General features: G+C 39.8%; 2 protein-coding genes across 15 annotated transcripts in view; one reads left to right on the top strand and one right to left on the bottom strand.

The window, feature by feature from the left end:
* The window catches only part of LOC310905406 (uncharacterized protein), a gene marked incomplete at its 5' end in the record, with an annotated part of 392,143 nt that overhangs the window by 205,317 nt on the left and 166,195 nt on the right, over positions 1-20,631 (bottom strand). For 9 of the 14 annotated variants that reach the window (XM_083851633.1, XM_083851634.1, XM_083851639.1 and 6 more), the window contains 2 exons: positions 7,252-7,440; positions 7,870-7,923. In XM_083851633.1, the coding sequence (XP_083707759.1) occupies positions 7,252-7,440; positions 7,870-7,923 (243 nt within the window). The remainder of the gene's footprint in view (positions 1-7,251; positions 7,441-7,869; positions 7,924-20,631) is intronic. The other 5 variants (XR_014588994.1, XR_014588995.1, XR_014588996.1 and 2 more) reach the window with 1 other exon arrangement.
* Positions 9,952-19,930, top strand: DYNLRB2 (dynein light chain roadblock-type 2). The gene is made up of 4 exons (XM_083851649.1): positions 9,952-10,292; positions 10,402-10,477; positions 13,736-13,903; positions 14,721-19,930. Exons 1-4 carry the CDS (start codon positions 10,290-10,292, stop codon positions 14,762-14,764), a joined length of 291 nt encoding a protein of 96 aa, XP_083707775.1. The 5' UTR covers positions 9,952-10,289; the 3' UTR covers positions 14,765-19,930.

Raw genomic sequence — 20,631 nt, forward strand, 5'->3', positions numbered from 1 at the left:
GAAGAGAGCCGGGCCATTGCAAAGGAAGGAGACGGGGACGTAAGCCTCCCCGGTACCGTGTGGCCGAACTTCCTCTGATGGCTGCCCTCCTTTGCTCAGTACGGCAACAAACCCACAAGGAAGCAGGAAATTTGTTCCGAGTTAGAAGTACACGGGGTGGCCCCAAAACAATTGTTGTCTCTAGAATTTGAGCAGGAAAAAGGCCTGCAAATGGCAGCAGCTGTACTTAATCTGCCCAGTCGATTATTACAGCTTCTCCTAGGAGATTTTGAAGTTCCAAATGGTGGAAGAGTGGAGGATCTGTAGTAAATTGGCTTCAACCTGTAGCCTTGGTTGGCTCTTGTTAAAGACCAACCGGTCCCAGCTGGAATTTAAAAGGCTGCACAGAAAAGCCCAGACTTGCTTCAAAGCTCTTATCTTCAAAAAGTGGTTGACTAACTAGACATTTACCAATAGTTTACAATTTCAGTTCTTCGGTAGGTTTTCTAGAAAACCTAGAATGTGGTTAAGGTTGCTTAGATAGTTATGTTTAGTGCAGCATTCCTACTTAGCAAAAAACTAGGCCAGAAATAGAGATATATCAATGTGGCTCAACTGGCTGATCAAATCCAAACTAAAAGGTATTTTTGACCAAAGATGAGCATTACTTAATCAAGTGCCATTCATGAAGCAGCAAACATCCTGAAAGGTTCCGTTTCTAAGGCCACATTAAAGCACCTTGCCCAATCGCAAGAACAACTGCACGACTTGGTTATTTCCTAGAAACTGTAAAATTTCCGGTAAGAAACGTTCAGAACATTCTTCAAAGTATTGATTTTTCTCAGAACCTTGCATCTGATCCACCTTCATCATGTCAGCAGTCAAGGAGTCAAGTGCACTGAAGGCACAGGAGTAGTGGCAGCAGTCGTATCGCAGGAAACTTATCAGGACCAAGCGCAATCCATGATGATAGGAGCAAGGTACAGAAACTCCCTTTAGAAATTACGTAAGGGGGAAAAAAAATAAACCCACAACTTTGATCAGGAGGACAGAGTGCACGCACGTGCACATGAAGAGATCCTACCAAGGAACTGTCTGACTGCTGGCACACACCCACCAGCCTGGGGGCCAAAATACAGCCTCCCCTGCTGGCTTTCTCTCTTTAGACATGGAATTTAGGCTCACCTTCTTATGGCTCCACATCATGTCCATCTTGCTTGACCAAAAAGCACTATTTGAACATCCCCTCTAATGCTTCAACACCACAACTAAGCAGACATCTCAGGGATGTGCCGTTGGCACAGCTCTCAGCGATCTGCTGTTATGGACAACGACTGTTACATCACTATAAGCTGGGGGAGGAAACACCCCATCAGAGGAGTCACAATCAGTATACGGCATCACACATTTAAAATAACCTGAGCTGCACAGGTTTCACTCTGGACATCCCAGGATCAGTACCTAAGAATGCATTTTAACATCTTCCTCGCAGCCCTTGAAGCCAACTCTCATCTCCCAGACACGCGGAAATTACACCTGCTGAAGCCAGCACGGTTGAACCATTGTAGACTGGCAAAATAAGGATTAAAGCATAGGAGCAGGTCAGAATAAACATCAGATTAGAGGCTTGCTGATAGGAGTTAAAAGCTGACTTTCTGAAGAAAATTATATCCATCATATGCAACTTGAAAACATAGCATATATACACACATATGCACATTATAAACAGCAACAACACCACAAAACCCAATGCTAGTGGTGACTAATGGCTAAGGGTGGCTTCCCTGAATTGCATCCCACCTGCCTAGTGAGCTTACTGAAACCAAAACTTCACTTATGTCCAGCGAGCTTAGTCTGGAGTCAGAAATAAAAATTGATTTTAATGTGGATATGAATGAAAGTTCCTCTCAGATTTATTCTCGGCATTTGCTTGGCAACTGTTGCTGGCATTTCTTTAAAAGGATTTTAAGCCTAGAAAAAAAAAATGTTTATTATATTGACATGAGAGCCTGAGTAGAGTTTGTTCAGTATAAACCCTTGGGCTACGCAAGCTAAAAAGGCTCACATTCAGTTGTCAGAGAAGAGGAAGACACTGACAAATGCTGTCAAACAACAGACTCATACCGCAGCAGAGATCATTTCTTTTATCAAGAGGATCACAGCCTGAAAACCTGTAAATACCATCACACTGCAACGTCACTTACAAATTGTGATAACACTTTAACACTGAATTGCTACGGAACTTATTTCCTTGTAATAGCTTTTGTACATAAGGAAGGTGGTAAGACTTCTGAATTTTTACGCACCCACAATCTCAGTCGATGAAATGAGATTTTTTTTATTATTAAATACTTAACGGATCAAATTAAAATAATGACAAAAGGAGAAACTGGGGAAAAGACACAAACATACAGTGCGACGTAAGTTCAGAAAAATTGTTTAGACAATCAGAAAACTACCTCAAATATAGAGGAGAAGATTTCAAGCTGGATATTGTATAAAATCCAGGAAAGACACTAGGATGTTAGGAATAAAGGCAGGACACCACCACCTTCTGGAGCTGCAGTTTCCTATTTCACAAATTCCCATGAACTCAGGGGGCTGCTGGGATATGCTGTCCTGGGCTGTGATCTATTCAGACAATCTGGTAATTGGCACCTTCTGAAAGGTCAGTTTGCATAAGAGACAAGACCTTCCCAGGAGAAACAAAGCAAATCACCCCACTCAGTAAGCTGTTGTGAAAATTTATATCCAAGAAGTGGGATACTCTATTTTGAGAAAACATTCATAGGATGCACAAAGCAGGGGGAAAGGGCTGGATTAGCCTGAAAAGAGCTTTCAACATCTGGCACCTGGCAGGAGCTGCTGCCCTCGCATCATGGATCGCTGCTACCGATGATGCACCAAGACGTCCACTTGAAAGAGAACACGGAATCCCATGAATCATGATTGATGGTGTAATGCAAGTTGTGTTTAGAGAGCACCTACCCATGTTTATATGTTGGTTACTTGGAAACAATGTGCCAATGGCTATTTTTTAATTTGCATGTACAGCCTCGTAGAAACATTTCCACCACATGAAAGACAGCATACAGTATTTCACTGCGGCTTCTGGTTTCACTCGAATGATGTCAAAGTCATATATTTAAATTTACTTGACAGCTTGCCAGTTCCAAGAGCGCTCGAGAAGTTCGTCACAGGATGCTGCTTTGACGCCGCTCCACTGTACGTTTAGCACTAGTGTTCTGAGGGGGTTTTGCTAAGCCGGCTGGCTGTAGAAGGACATGACTGAATAACGCATTTTGCTGGTAATGGAGATAAAGAAGGTGACCAAAGTATTTAAAGGTTCACAAAGTTAGAGTGATATATGCAGGAAGAACGTGACGGGTGAGGATGCAATGGTGGGTTATAAAACAACTCAATCTAGTGCAAAGTCTTACCCTTCCAAGAAGTCTTAGAGTGGCCACAGATCACCTCTAAAAGTCTTCTATTTTCCTACTAAATTTATTTCTGCTTTTGGACATTGATATGCAATCTTGAGATTCCTTTCTTAACAAGGGAGGGTTAAAAACAATACAAAACCTACCTCCAATACCAAAAGAACAAGGTTCCAGCGGCATTAGTTCTGATATGTCTGGTTCTTCATACTCAGATCTAACTAATTTCCTCATCATTGGTCTGTGAGCAAGTTCCAACAACTCTTAACAAGGAATTTTGCAAACTTTATGTTTAAAACAGCCTTTAGGAAAAACTAATAGTAACATTGCTTCAAGCAGTCTTTCTCTAGTAAAGGAGCTGGTATCATTGGTGATGGAGAAATCTCATGATATCTAATTATGTGTGTGTGCTTGCTGAGGTGTTTTCACATTTGTAAGGTTTAAAATACTGACTTCAAATGTTATTTTGGAATCCTACCTCTGGACCAAACTGAGATGAAGAAATAATAAATATGAACATCCAGCTTCCAACTACAGGATGCATTCAAGGACTGTAGTTTTAATGGGATTTTGATGAAAGACACCCTGAACACTCAAGTAATGGGAAATATATTTCTTGTCCAAAATATTTCTTGAACAAAAAATGTCAATATAGGTAAATAGATTTTACCCCAATTTTCTACTAGTTTTGTCTCTGTTGACAGTTATATTCCTGTACTCGTTTTGATGATTACGTATAAAGACAACTTGCCTGGAGTCCAGCAGTAGCCATTCCCTCTCCCAGGATGGCAATTACAAGCAGCTAGGACAGCTGAATGCTGGTTCTCACATCTCAACACCACAGAGCATGATGAAGGCTGTCCTTTCTAAAAGGCCTCAACCCCTTCTTCTACTAACACCTACAGACTGCTGCAACCCAAGGTTAGCCACTACGCTGCAGACATGCAAGGTGCTAAAGAAAGGCATTTAACCTTTAACTGGTGGTGGGCAGGGAACCACCTATTTTCTGGTTTTCTTTAACTTTTGACTGTGCGTGTGTACACTTAGTACCCTGAACAGGTCTCAGAAACTCATGTTCTTACTGTACGCAACTGTCAAACCAAAGTGCATCAGCAATATAAAAAATAGATATGCAGACTTCATAGATCTTATGGTCACTCATCTTCTGGAATGAAGGACAGCTGTCCTTTAAAGAGGACAAATAACACTATGTAGATATTTAAGAAAGGAGGTAAATACACTGAATTTTAGCTGCTGTCACTCGTCAGCCCAGAAACACTATTGCAACATCTAAGAAAAAATATAGCCGAACTGCAGACAGGCTGCTGCAACCCAAAATGAGGTCTGGCCAGCAAGTAAACTTTCTTTCCTATCAAGAATGTTATAGGTGTTTTAATAGTGTCAAGTGAGGAGGCCACCAGTATTCTATCTCATAAAATAAAAACACAAAAACACTTAAGTTATTTATTTGGAAAACACTGACCATTTTTTTTCCAGCCTCAGTAAGAATCTACAATGCAAGATGTCAGCTTATATCAGGAAAGATGCAATCACCCAAGTGAAATGAAGTTTTACAATATGGTCCCATGGCTCAGGCCTTTCCTTTACTGTCCAAATATACCTTTACAGACAGAAGTCTTACAAAGATATTCAAGTTCTTTCTTAATCTTACAAAAGACAGGGTCTACATCTATTTAAGGCACTGTTGTAACGGAGACCATAGAGTTGGTCCCCTCCCAAATGATGCTCCTGTGTTTTCACACTCCTGGAGCCCAATGTTTCCATAAAAGTTAATCACAAACACAGCCTTCACTGTGCTAACAGTATTAACCTCAATATGATTCAGCCATTCTGCGTCATTCTCTAAACTCTTACTGCCTCTTCAGTGGGTATCTCCTACCAAGGCAGGGCTGTGGAACATCAGCATATTGCACAACATCCTCCTTTGTGAGGAACAATTCTTTTATTATATATTCACAAAAGACCACACAGAGCATCACATTAGGTCACCAAAAGGTCCCATGCTCAGGAGCCCCTCTGATAAGCTAACGTGCCAGTTCTGACTAACCTTGACACCCTGAAATAAGCAGGGTGGAGGGGGGTGGCAGTGGCCACCTTAAGAACAGAGGCGAGAAAGGGAACGTGGTTGTGGAAGGGAAGCGGAGGGCTTAAAAACCCAGGTAGCAATGTGCTCACAGCACAGATTTTGCCTGACTGCTTCAGTACAAGGAAAGCTGGCAGAATATCAAATATTAATTTTGATGAAGCTGTGCATAAGCTTTCTGCAATTATCAAATAAAGTGCCTCTACAGCTTCTGCCTTACAATTGAACCAAGGTTATTATCAATTTGCTCTTGATATAAGGAAGCGATTTTCATGTACTTACATCTGCTCTCAGAAGGAAGAGAAAATGGTTCGTAAAGTTTCCATTAGCATACAAAAGCAGCAACATCTGCTGGAAGTCTTAAGAGGCTTATTGCTGTCACTTAATCAGCACCACGGGCTACAGTTGGTCACCTCTGCCCTCATCAGCACTCGAGGTATGGATGCGCTAAGGAGGTGCTTTATAGACATTTCAGGAGATGAGGGGATAATTTGACCACGGAACAGTTTCTGCAAGTCTCCTATATCTATAAAATACCTGTTCTGCTCTTAACCAGCTGAGGATAAACAATCAACCTATGTTGATTCTACCCTGCGTAAACCTGTAAGCCTAGCTGAAGTCATTAATCCTTTTGTACGTTACGTGACTTAAGTGAGTCGGCCGCTTAACAAGCAAAAGTTTCTTCAAAACCCGACATCGACTTCACTTCAATATGCTGTAGTTGCAGCACCATCTAGAGGATATAAGCTAGAAATTCCTCACACAGAAGGGAAAAAGCATGGGAAACTGTTCAAAAGTTGTGAATCTTTACGCAAAGTATTTTGAATTAATTTTCATTCTATCATTTATTTACAGATTAACGTTTTAAAATTGTTTTGTACATGCCTACATGGCATACAGTCTTTCTTAAATACTTTCCCAGTTTATAATATTTGGATTCACGGAGGTAACAGAAGATTAAAACAAAACTTCATTAACAGACAGTGAGATTGGGAAAGATCCTTATCTCATCCACTCTAGATCAAATGCTTTCTTCAAGGCCCTTTTCAGGTGGAGAAAGGCAAGAACTTCCCTACAGTTTTGATTATAGCACTGCAAGAATGACTAGCTTTACTATGTTTACCTTAATTCTCACCTTTTCAGGAAGTCTCTTAAAAAAATAATAAATAAAATTTAAAAATTGCAAACAGAGAAATGGAATAAGTTTATAATTGAGTAATATCCATTGTGTGTTTTATTTTATTTCACACCTAGAAGGAGCTGCTGACAACACCTGATTGCTCCCTGCAGAATTATTAAAGGACAAAATACATAATAATTGCCCCAAAAATGGTTTATTCTGTATGTTCCATCTACCATCAAGACTAAAAATGTTGTGTCTTTTTTTTTAATATCTTAGCCTGCCAAAAGCATTCACAATGCAGGACCACAGATCCTATGTTTCAGTGTCAGGTTAAAGCCCTGACAAGTAAGAGAAGTAGTCATCTCCTGAGCCAAGAAGCAATAATTAACCGACCATGTGTGATTTGCATCCAGTACCAGTGGAAGTTAAAATGTGCTAGCTTAAAATATAATTTTTTTTCAATCTTGTTTTTAGCATCTGACTTATCTAAAGGAAAAAATGTCACGGTGCAGAGGCTGTCTGCATCTCCTCTACTCTCATATCCCTCCCCCATATAAGAGCATCCCACGTGGAAGAATCCATCAACCACTTCACGCTCCCCCACTCACTCCAAACAATCTGTATCCAGCCACTGCACAGAGGAAGCCGGGAAGGAATGCAGGCCTGGCATCACCACCTCTGACTCACACCGGATCTCGTCAGCTGGGCGTACTTTAACAAAGGGCCACATAGGCACAACGTTGGTACATACAGGGGCTTTGGAGAAAAGAGGAGTTGATCTTTTCAATAGCAGTTCCCTGGGAGATAGGAAAGATGTACTTAAGCCTTCAAAAATGATGAAAGAAGTGCTTACGACTTCGAGTCAAGAAAAGCGATTTTCTTTAATTCTGATGTACTTCTATCCATGGGACTTGTTTTAGTATAAATGTTGCACTACAAACAATTTAAGGAATAACCCTGAAAATGGAAATACGGCGGCATACAAGACTGAACTTCTTTTTTTAAACAAAATTCTGAATGACTCCACCTGTATGTACCGATAATTTGTACAGAATATTCCTTTTATGTTTAAGCACCTGTTTTACCAGATCACTCTGCCTTCTTATCTGATTACTGTAAGATTATAAATTGATTCAATCCTGATTTCAACCTTAACCTCCTCTCCCCCTCTTTCTGGGTGTCCAAGTCCAAGAAACAAAGAAAGAATTAAATTCTCTTGCACTTACCAGCAAAGTCCTCTTCCTAGTTTCCATGTGGAGAGTTGTATTTTCTGCAACAGCCTGAAAAAAAAAAATGGGAATAGCTTTAAGTATTTTCCATCTTCCAGTTGATTATTTTACTCAAAAATAACTGAAAATGCAGAAATTTTAAGAGTTCAAATACCACACTGTAAATCCAAGCACCTGAAATTACGAAGGTACTCACTTGCTACTTTTACTAACAAATACTTAAAACTTATTCACATGGGTAAGCGTTTCCAAGATTTCGGTCCCAGATTATGAAGAGTTCCTGATTCTCAAGCAGTAACACCCTGTTCTTAATACTGTATTTGCTACTGTGTACCAAAGAATAATGTTGCTTGGAATCTGAATACTCAGTTAAATTTCAAGTAATCAAGGAAATACTTTCATTTATTGTTACATGTCTAAATCTGAGTCAAACCCTATCTGAATGTCCGTAAGAGTCTGCATATTTCAGTCTTTAATGCTGAGCATAAACAATGCTTCCCAGAGTAATCCTGTATCACGCTAGCTGCCATTTTGGCTTCAGTTCAGTATTTTTTGCAAAGTGGAGCTGGTATTTTTATTGGTTTTAAAAAGACAAATAGGCATCTTGCATCCCTGAAGGAAAATAGCATTCTTGAAAGAAACCTTAAAAACAATATCAATGGGGCAGCAGAGTAAGTGGAATAATGTCCTTTCTGTTTCATTTTTCCGTATTCCTGGAACTGCCAGCCTGGTTACTGGGGATAAAATCACCGCTACCCCTTCCAGCATGCTAACCTACAGTGAGCTGACCTTAACTGGACTGATAATAGCAAGGACCTGTCCCGTGACTAACAATGACAGCAGGATCAGGTTCACATTTTACAATCTATAAGTTTTCATTTAAGAACATCTATCGACGGTACTAAAACAAAATTGCCCAACAGATGTTCCAGTCAGATTCAATAATCATGCACCAGTGCTTCCAATTGTCTAAAAAAAAAAAAAAATGAAAAAGTATCTGTAAGGATATCTCAATTCCAAAAATGCAAAACACCATAGTCCTTACTGTAGCAAAACTGCACAGGTGTATCGAGGCAAACTGCACTGCTGGCTACATTGCTCGCAGGTGAGCCGCGATCACACAGCTGATACGGGGTCACTCAGATGGACCAGTACCACAGGCACAGTGTTCTTACTGCTTTGTGCAGCATGTCACAGGACATCGGGTTAACTCCCACAGTGGTAGCTTCTGAAACAAACACACTGATGGTTCCGATCATTTTCCCCCTCCTTCATAAATCAGATCCTAAATTCACTTTAATGCTTATCTGAAGGCACACCGACAACGTTTATGATTTATGCAAGCCCCTGCCAGTCTGAAACTTAATAAACTCCTAGAGTAATGTTGTTGCAACAGATAGAGCAATCCCACAGCCTGAAGTTATTTTCTTTCCATCGTAAGGCCATAAACTGCATTAAATTACGTGCTGATATATTGTTGCAAGTTTCAAATGCAATCCAGTCCTTAAAAAGTTGCAGATGAATAACTAGCTTGTTAATTTGTTCTTAAGACCACTCCATTTAACATGGAAAAAAAAAAAAAAAAAAAAGGTGTGGGGGGAGAAGGTGCCTCCCTGTGACACCAAATTTTTGTAAATGTGCTAACTCTTTATGGTAAAGCAGCAGAAAGTCATTTCAGTAAGAACAACTCTGGAAGCTTCATATTCAGCTCAGAAGATAAAGAAAATTACTCCCCTTGTGGGATACTATGAAGAGTCTTTTGAACACATCGGCGTTAGTTACTGGGGGCACGGAAAGGAACAGGAGTGGTGCTTCGGAGGTGTTACACCTGAAGTCTGATCCCCAACTGCTTTGGGAAGGGAGAATTGCAATACAGGGGTAATTCAGCACACAGCCGTGTCATAAAAGTAACCTACAGCAACCTGAAAGGTGCAGCGAGTCCCGGCAGCACACGACACGCCATACAAAGCGCGGTGCCTGTCTTCGTGCGGGTGTCGCGGCACGGCAGGATGGGACGGGGAAACTTCCAGCGGTGCCGAGCACGCTCTGCGCGCCCACACGGTGCGGCAACACCTGGGGGGACACAGAGAGCAGATAAAGGAGCACTCAACACGAGGGGAACGCTTGTTTGTGGTGACAGCAACCGAACTGGTATCTTTGGGATTTAGCTAGTGCCAGCTTCAACGTTTAATTAAAGAACAAAAAGGCAAGCAGTGGAACGATCAAGCCAAGTTCGTTGCTTGTGCTGCTCCCTGCTCCAAGCACGGGCCATCCCCAGCTCCCAGCAGAGCTCCCGGCCGCCCCCTCAGGCGGGCCGGGCCCGGGGGCTCGGGACCTCCCCCCCGGGGCCCTCGCCGGTCCCCGGGCCCGGGCCGCCGCCGCCGTCACTTCCGCCGCTCCCTAGCAACGGCCCGGCCATGGTAATGGCGCCGCCCGCGGCCCTGAGGGGGACGGGGCGGGAGGGGAGCGGGGAGGTGGGCGAGGGGCCGGGGGGCCGCGGGAGGGCTGAGGTGCGCTCTCTGCTCGTAGGCTGAAGTGGACGAAACCCTAAAGAGGATCCAAGCCCACAAAGGGGTCATCGCGACCATGGTCATCAACGCGGAAGGTAAAGCGCCACCGACTTTCTCCGAGTAGGCAACCCTGTAGTGGCGAGAAGTGCCCTCTGAAGTAAAACACTGCAGAGGTTGTGAGGCGTTGAAGCAGTCTGCTTGCAACGTTTTGTGAAAATGCTGGTTTCAAGAGCATGTGTTTCACCATAAGGCATGAAAAGTTGGCTTGTGGCCATGCCTCGAAGCCCCCTGTGCAACACAGTTTTGGATGCGAGTTAATGGAAAGAAAAGTCAAGACCTCAGACATAAGTCTCCTCTGATGGAATGACTGGAAGCATAACCTTCGTTTAACTTAAGCACTTTTGTGTTATTAGTTATCCCTGTTTAACTAAACTGTACTTTATTTTTCAGAACCAGATCTTGAACATCTCTTGGTAGGTCACAGAAAGAGAGAACATGCTGCTCTTGCTTTTGCGGCCATTTCTCAGTCCATAATTTGGTGTCTGCCAAACAAAGTTGGTATTCCACTGCTGGGAGCTGCTCCTTGGCCCTACAAAACGTTCAGAAGTTCTTTAAATCATGTCATGGTGTGTCGTCGTAGTAGGGAGTTTCATGTCAGGCAAACTTTGGCTTTGATACAGAAAACTGCAAGCCAAAAGCAAAACTGATCACAGAAATCAGTTTCCAGAAGCTAAGCTTCTCAGGTTAATCTTTGTTTTAATCATTCCTTTACAAATAAGACAACTCACTCAATTACCTTCCCTAAAATTTGGTTCACTTCCTTCACTTCTACAGTGTCCCCCAAAATCTACTGTTCTAGCAGCAGTTTAGATGAAGGTCAAGAAGTGCAAAGCCTGGCAAACAGTAACGGAAAGGCTGCTTTGTGCTCATTTCTAGATACAGCTGTTTACTAAACTGAAACAGGCTGGTTTCAGAACAGATACTGTTTCAGCTGTTTCTGTATTCTGTATAAATAAACAGAAAGTGATTTGATCCAGTGGGCACTTAGAGGTAGCTGCAAACTCAAAGTGAACAAAACCAACCACTTAGATAACACAGATGATCCTTGCTGAGTTTGCAGGCTGATACATTTCTGAAGGCAAAACCAACCACAGAACCTATTACAAAAATAACCCTTTTCTTACATTGAATTTCTTGAAATAGTTGCCTTCTTGGTTAAATACGTTTTCCCTCTTGGGTGTACTACTGCAGTTCATCTTTACCTGTGGTAGCTCTGCACTACTGAGGGATGCTCAGATAGAGCCGTGCAGGGCACTCATGACAACAGCATGCTTCTTCAAAGGCTGTTACACATTCCTTCCATCACAGCTTCGATTTACAACAGAGGAAGAACATTCCACATTCCAGTTCTGCTTTTTTTTGTACATTAGACTATTCAAGACAAGGTATAAAGTCCCTCCACATGCTGTTCAAACTTTCTCATCCTCACAAACCTGCAGACCATGTGGCACTGTTCCATCTAATTCTTTCAAATCTTCCTATACAAAAATAAGTTTAATTTCTCTCACTGCTGAAATGTTTAAAACAAGTGTACAACTGGCATGAATCACAGTAAAATTATTTTAACCAATGGCACAACAATGAAGTTTCTCAGATTGTTCAGGTTCCCTACAAGATAAAACATTGTTCTTCACTAAAATAAATATCTTTTACTAAGACTTTTTAGTAGTGTAGGTAATACTTAGGTGAAGTAGTATTCAGGTGAAACAGCATATGAAAGATTCCTGATGCAAACAGCCTGCCATTTATTTCAAAGCTCAGTGTTGAGTTTTTTATTGAAACTCTACGCCACGTATACATTGTTCATTTTGGAAATCTCAAACTGTTGCTATCCTTCACATTTGTGAAGGAACACACTACAGCATTTCTAATGAGGGATTTATTTGCCTTTCTCTAATTTTGGGGCCAGAGGCAAAGAGAATTTGTCCTAAAGTAAACACAGACTAGCTTTAATCTAAGGATGTCACTACTGTCAACTCATTTTCAGGTTATTATTAGACCTTGGAGGATCACTTAACATTTACCACTTCCATTAAAAGTGCTATATTTGTTGAAGTGATCATTTAGATACGAGGTCATATAAACCTGACACATTCATTGCTGCTTTTAAGTGACTTACTATTTAATGCCCTCACTATATAGATATTCTCATGCTAATGCAGTACTTGGGAACACCTGCTTGTTTCTGTTAAAATCTCAATTTCAATCTCTGTAATAAACATTAGACACAACGTATGTACTGGGTCATCCTCTTACACTTCACTACACATCATACCAACGCACGATTATTTCTCATGACAACACCGATTCCAAGTGATTCAAATAATACTGTGCTAGGAAAACCATGGAATAGTCTAGTATCTGAGGAGGTCCTCTTATTTATTTTATTCATTTGCCTCTAATTTCTTACCTGGCATTCACGATCTTTGCATGCTAATTCTTTCATAAATCAAACTTGACTCATATTAATCTATTTTTGTATTCCTATCCTGTCCATCTGGAAGACGCATTGCAAATGTATGCAAAGAGAAAATTGCCTTGCCAGCTTCTAATCTATCGTCTCTGTTAGTAGGTTGAATAATTTATTTATTTTTATTGGTGAAACAAACTTTTAAAAGCCAGATAGGTTCATACTTGCAAGATAACTGTGACCCCTGTGTTTAGTTTCACCTGGCAGCCTATTAACATAAAAAACATGATTTGACAAATAATTGATAATGATTCATTAAATCATCAACAATCTTAGGTAATCACATTTTTAATAGCTGGATCAATACACTGTACTCTGAATTGTCAATATTTTGCATGTAATTGTAAGGGACTGTTCTAAGAGTGGTTTTGCTTGACAAATGCAAACATGCCACTTCTGCCCTTTGATTGCTCTTGGTATTTCACTGGGAACGTGTAACTTCTATCACTGCACGTGCCAAGTGCTGCAGCTAAAGTATGGCTTAGAATCTTGCAGCCAAGATACGATCCCAGTGACAAGTTTTAAACTGATGAAGCACCAAAACTGGTTAAGTACTAAAGAACAGAATTTGATAGACATTTAAGAGCCTTAAACGGCAATTAGGCTCTTTCAAAGGTTTCATAAGGCAACTCAATGCTTAATTGTCGCTGATTAATATTGTCCTTTAAAAGACATGTAGATACCTGAAATCAGTAACTCCTTTCTGCTGCAAACAAACCCACCCCCCCCCCCAAAAAAAATATGTTTTATTTCTGTTATGATCCGTGGTATATGAATATGCAAATTAACTGAATGACTGAGTTAGAAAACTATTTGTTTTCAGGAATTCCAATAAGGACAACTCTTGATAACTCTACAACAGTCCAGTATGCAGGTCTTCTTTGTCAGCTCACCATGAAAGCGAGGAGCACAGTGAGAGATATTGATCCTCAGAATGATCTAACCTTTCTCAGGATCAGATCAAAGAAACACGAAATCATGGTAGCTCCAGGTAGTATTTCTATTAAAAATGATAGAATCATGAAGTCCTCATAAGTTTCTTTTAACTGTTCATGAATAAGGCTACTGTAGAAAATGCATTTTAAAAATATGTATATGAAAAACTGTATATTCACCATGAAACAGATACGTTAACATTTTAATGTACAGGGTTTAGAGTACTCAAGATTGGAGGCAACAGAACAAGTCAAGAGGTGGCCTTCTTAACTTTCCAAAGCAGATATAAACCTATCAAATTCCCTGGGTACTTTTAAGAAATGTTTCATTAAAATAGATATTAAATACCTATCCAACTGAATTCCTTCTAAAACTTCCTTAAGCTTTTAGAACTAGTAGGCAAAGACTGTCACATTTAGAATTTATTCATAGTAAAGGTCTATTCAAATCTTTTCTGTTTTTTCATCTCTAAATGGGGTTCTCAATTTTGAATAAACTAGCTAGTGAACTGAAAGAAGATCTCTGCACCTTCAGAAGAGGCTGCAGATGTCAAAAGTTTATTAAAATAAGTGCTAGCTTATAACAAGTGCTAGCTTCCAGGTGCTTATCTTATGACTTTTTTCCTCTTGTTTAAATATCTTTACAGCTTCTTGAAGGCAAATATTCTGCTTACTAAAATAATTTTAAATGGTATAGTTAACATTTATGACAGTTTTTTAATCTGAAAACTTTTTTAATAAAGTTACTTTTTTTATATAAGAATGTCTTTTCATTTATTTTATACACAAAGTTGAAGAGGAATAGGTTAATATGGGATATTTATCAGGAAATAAGAAAATATTTTAACTAAATATTTTTATATCTTTTTGCAGATAAAGAGTATCTCCTGATCGTTATTCAGAACCCACACGAATAGGCCTAGTGTGGCAATATTTTCAGACAGTGATGTAGCTCTACTTGTTAAACTAATATTACTTATTGATAGTTAATATTAAACATAGCACTTACAAATTTCACATAACATAACTGTCAGGACTAAAACGTTGCCAATTTAATATTCTGTTGTAGCTCTACCAATTTGTGTGAGCAAATCATAATGCAAATACCAAAATGTTGTATGTTTGTCTTGATGTTCAGAAGAGCAAAATAAAGCAAAATACTTAAAGAGCTTTCTATTGGATGTTCGAGCTATTCTTGCAGTTAAGTCATTCTGCTTAAATTTCTCACTGTTGGAGGAGAAATCACCTCATGGGAAGTCACAGATCGTGTGCACGTATGCATATAAATGTGTCCCTGTGACCCAGAGTAACCAGTTACGTGAACTAAAGAATACAAATGTAAATAACATAGTTCATGTCAGTAAGGGACTAACTACTGCCCTGTCTTCGACTCCTGGGTGGTTTTTTTGTTTGTTTGTTTTGTTTTTTAATTTTCTAAGGGAAAAGAAGTGAAAGAAGAAACTATCTTTGTCTTCCAATTTCTGTGGACTGAAGCAACAGTTTCATTATGTATTTTCTGGACTGAGAAGTTCAAGCAGACAAAGTTGATCCAGCATTCTAATGTAAAACTACTACTAGTTTGCTGGCAACGGTAAACAGTGCCATAATTAAACCAAAACTTTTGGTAACTAAGCCTTTAGATAGATACAGCATGTGAGCTGTACTTGACATGAGTCAAAGGGTGGGTTGAAGCTCATGTCCCCCAAAGCAGGTCCACATTCAAATGGCAGCTCTGCAGACCAGATACCTATCGTTGCATGCCTTTAAAACAGATGCACTGGTAAAAGGCCTTCCTAAGGTTTAGCTGCCTAAAAATCCTTTCTGTTCTGAAGACACGGGATGGTAGTGACTAAGTCTCACGGCTGTTTTGTCCTCTTGGTTCTGGGAGGTCGGGACAGAAGCGGGTACAGGATCCCTGTTCTGGCCACGCTATAGTATAGGCTTTTAATCAAGGTAAGCATGGCTACAAGCCTTTATCCACTGTCATCCCAAAGTCAAGCTCAACTTTGCATGTGATTATTCACTACAATTGTGGAAGCAAGGGGAGTCTGAGCTGAGCCTGCACTCAAAATATTGTCCAATCATATTTGTACTACAAGTCATCTCAGGTTATGCAGATTAAATGAAAATTTTATCAATTATTTAAACTTTAAAGTATCAGATTGTCTTCAATTTATCACAAGACCATTTTTTTCTAGATATAACAGAAGAAAAATATGTGGGATAGCTATGAGGATGAAAGGAAAAATGAATCTGTTGAATACTGCTCAGGGATCTTTGTAGTACATCACATGAATTGTGGTTGAGGTTATGAAACTGATAAATCACTGAATGTCTCAGTGGATATGGAGTCAGCAATTTGCTATTAGGGTTATGTTATGTATCACTCAAAACTTACACAAAGGAGAGATATCAAAACCTGGTGGTTTTTTCCAATCTGAGTGTTTGCTCTGACTTTGCTGAACAGCTTGGAAAGGCTGTATTTCACTGAAAAATCTGAGAGGGTTGGTCCTGCTCCTGGGAGCTGAAGGTGTCTGAGCTTTGCGATCTCAAAGATTAGCAGACAGACTCAACACCCAGGAGATCAAGATCACCCATTAGAGAGCAAGATTCAGTCCTGCTGCATATTAAGAGGAAGTCAACCCAAAAGCACAGAGGCCCAGGTTGACGGAAATTAAGCACAGCAATCCAGCTGGGCAGGTCTATTCAAAATTCTAAGGGCAAGGAAATCAAACGGGCAGCTATTGATGACACTGCTATAGTCAGTGCAGTGCAAGAATATCTTCACTGCTAGAGTGTTTTTGAAACATGCACTGGAAAATAACCATTTTAAGTTATTTTGTAACGAACCCATATATTGACATGTGACAATGCTTAAAAAAGCACTTCTATTTATTATCTTCTCTGCTTTTGTTGGGACAATTTCAGAAATCCAACTTTATTGCCACATGTTAGTAAACCTTTATTCTGCTACTATCCTAACTATAGGCTACTAGTGTCAAATGGCTACTAATTCAAAGACCAGATTTTTAATTTCAGCACATACCCAAAAGCATTACTGAATTTCAACTGCTTGCAACATGTTTGGGGAAAAAAGCTTTGTTTCTGTAGCTTTCTTTAACAGCATGAAATTCTGTGGAGGTTTTGCTGTTTAGGTCCAGCAAACTGCCAGAATTACAGTGCCTGTTCCACTTTTTTTTTTGTCAAAAATAGTATTGGTGTTGTAATTTCCAGTATCAGTGAAAAATATACGTCAGCCCATACCACACAGTAGTACATTACAAAGAGAAAAGCTTAGTATCTGGCAATGCTCTTTCATTTTTCCTTTTCTGATACACATGTTAGTTCCCTTTACAGACTTTAATCCAATATTTATTAAGCAGCTGATGATTGCTGTAGCTTGATAAAGCACTCAAAAAGACACTTAAGCCAAATCATTAAAATTAAACACATGCTAAATCATTTTGCTGAAAAATGTTTTTCTATGGAAAAATGGCCTTAAGCAGATGCATGTTGTTCTCCAAGGGTCAAATACTGTTCACGAATTAGTTTATTTCACTGTTCCTATGAGAGGCGTAGATGCAGATAAGAGGGCAAAGTTTGGTCCATTTATAATGATGTGGATAGTAACAAATGCTATGCAAACACACGGGCTCAGCTGTGCTTCTGCCAGATACTCTTACCAGCACAGTCTCTAATCAGGTTTCCTAGAAAGCATTGTAGTAGTATACAATTTTGGCAACATCTTGACTAGAGAGCATAAATTGAAACACTCCATTTCATTTCTTGGTAATTTGTTCCTATTTTCTATTAGCAAAAGCAAACTGAACACGTGTCAACTTTTCATTCATGTCTTTCAGCAGGAAAGGGAAACAACAATAGTGAACGCCCCAACAATCCTAGTCAGAAACCCTTTATGAGCACATCGATCTGAGCAAAGGCGGGTCATTGAGAAGGAATGGAATGGTCAAGGCAAAAAACAAGGAAATATTTTAAGGTTTTTGAGCACCACAACTGCCAAACTATGTCATTTAAATTGTCATTTATGTGAACCAGCAAAGATTTTACTAATTAACTAGTTAACAGTTGACTGGGAGTAGGTCAAAAAGTAAGAAATATATTAAGAGATTAATTTCATAGATCATTTTGTCAAGTGAGTGTTGACGGTGTCAAGAATGTCTGTTGTTCATTGAAAAGCAGCTTTCAGGTTCAATTGTAACATGCAAGTTAGACAATTAGCCAAGGAAAAGATTGTCAGTAGCATGCATTTGGGATCCTCAAAATAAACTAAAATAGGAAGTTCTCGTAGGGTCAGCCTCCCACTTTCAAAGTAAAGTAGCGAGGGTTTTCCTTAGTATATAATCTTGCATGTCCCTCATGGGACAACTTATGCCAGCTGATTCATTCAAGACAGTTGTTCACTCAAATTTTTCTCATCTGCCAATTTAATAAATTTAAATAGTTCATTTCATGTATATTCAGTGCATTTGGTAGTCTGGCTTTCTGTGGTTACTTTTTTTTAAACACAAAATTATCATTTTGTTCACTTTACACAATACACCTAGAAGTATCAAATTGTGTATTTTTCAGCTTTAACTTAAGCTTAACTCAAGATGTACGTAGCTCTGTAGTCTCACGTTTGTACATTAATTTAACCATGGGATGCAATGAAAGGGATACACAAACCATGTAAGTGATAAAGCACTCGTAAAATACTGAACTACTAATTTGTCACTTATGCATACTTGCTGGAATTTATGTATTTGTATTTTGTCTGCTAAGTGCATTTACGTGACAAGATTTTTAGAAGTGTAATGGTGAGGAAGGTGGTGTTCAATATTAAGTCAAAATGGTCTGAAGTATACCGCATTCATTAACAGCAATTAGGATGTTCACAGTTTATCTAGGAAGTGCTAAGATGTTAAATATTAAATTCTCTTACTGCCAATAAATGAATTTTCAGACTGTATTCTGTAATATGTTTATAGCACTTGCCAATGTAACTTCAGTGAGAAATTCTTCAGACTTATGGAAGACAAGGACAAAACTTAGCATTTTGTTTACAGAAGTATTATGTATAACGTGCATATATATGTACATAAATCTTGTATACATAGCTACTATTAACTACATCAGTTTGTGGACTACACTGGATTCCCTTTAGAACCTATCTGATCATAAGCGTTAATGACAGCAAACCTGAAAAAGTCAGCTTAATAAACTACCACAACCATATCTAAAAATGCAATTAGGAATTAATATTATTTTGAAGAGTTATTCAGTTAGTTTTTGAATTAAACAGTGACAGCACAACTTCTGAGGGTTTCCCCAGCCAGAGGAACCAGTCCCAGCTCCGCTGTCTCAGCACTGCAGGGCACGAATGCTGGAGTGGACCCACAGAAAAAGCCTCAGTTTTCCTAAATAAACTGGTGTCACCCTTTTAATCATGTTTGTTATTAAGTTACTACCTAGAGACAGCAAGATAATTCCCCTATTGATTTTTCAAGTCTCAGTCAGCTAAATTAGAGGAGCCGGGAGAATTCCAGGTTTGTGCTCCCTTTGCCTGGCACCTCCACAAATTAAATCTCACAGTTTGTGGAAAAATTAGATCATAACAACCAGGCTCACCGTGGGACTTCACAGCATCCATGGGGGAAAGGAACACTGATGCTTCAAGAGAAGGCCTAGAATGTCCTAAGTTAATTAGGCATAACACTGTGTACCTCTGCTGTATCTGCTCAGATCACAGCACTGATTTCTCTCTCTCTGAATTCTGGACGTTCACGTTTGCGGGCACAGTGCGACCAGACACAGACCCCTGTAAGAAACACAGGGAGTAGCAGGAAAGGAAAAGCCACAGGGATATCAGAGCTCATTTCTTGAGTTTGAAAACAACTTGAGAGGGAAAACGTTAAATCCCCAGGTTGCAACCAAGCAGAAAATCAGCTAGTCCAAATACACTATTTTTGGTCCCCTTTTTTTTGTCATCTCTGCAAATTATCCCTAAATGATAACAAAAGCCCCCAGAGTTTATTTCTGAGGAATTTTCAATAGTTACATAGAACAGGGTGCACTTTATTTTTAAAGGCAATATCAATTTAAGTCAAAATTCTTCAGAGTTGATGCGTAACAAGAGGACAAGAGGTGTGAGTGCATGCATCCTCCCTTGGACAGCTGGGCTTATTGCTTTGGGCCATGCTGTCGTAAGGATTATTCTTCCTCTTTTCCAAAAATTCCTAAGCCTGCCTTTGACCTGATTACCCTTTTTAGTGTCTCTGGCTCTACACCATCATGAGTGAAATTTCTCAATCTAACAGTTAAAATGGTACACCAAAGATACCATCATCTTGAGTCTACGTGAGTTGGATCAAAAAATCTAGACATATTTTCACTGTTTTGTTGCAACTGAGTAAGACAGCTACACAGCTGCACCGCTGGAGGTTTAGAGATCGGACATTAGGAGGAATTTCTTCACTGAGAGGTGGTGAGGCATTGGAACAGGCTGCCCAGGGAGGTGGTGGGATCCCCACCCCTGGAGGCATTTAAGAGACGTGTGGATGTGGCACTAAGGGACACGGTTTAGTGGTGGGGCTCAGAAGGTCAGGCTGGCAGTTGGTTAGACTTGGTGATCTTGAAGGCCTTTTCCAGCCTAAGTGATCCATGATTCTGGGGTGCTACTTGCCATTGGCCATCACACATGGCAAAACAGTCCTTGGACTAACAGCTTGCAGGACCACTTTTCTTCTTTCTACCACTGTTTCAGCAGAATGACTTCACTGACTTA

The sequence above is a fragment of the Anser anser genome (genome assembly GCF_964211835.1).
Source record: "Anser anser genome assembly, chromosome: 11".
Lineage (NCBI taxonomy): Eukaryota > Metazoa > Chordata > Aves > Anseriformes > Anatidae > Anser > Anser anser.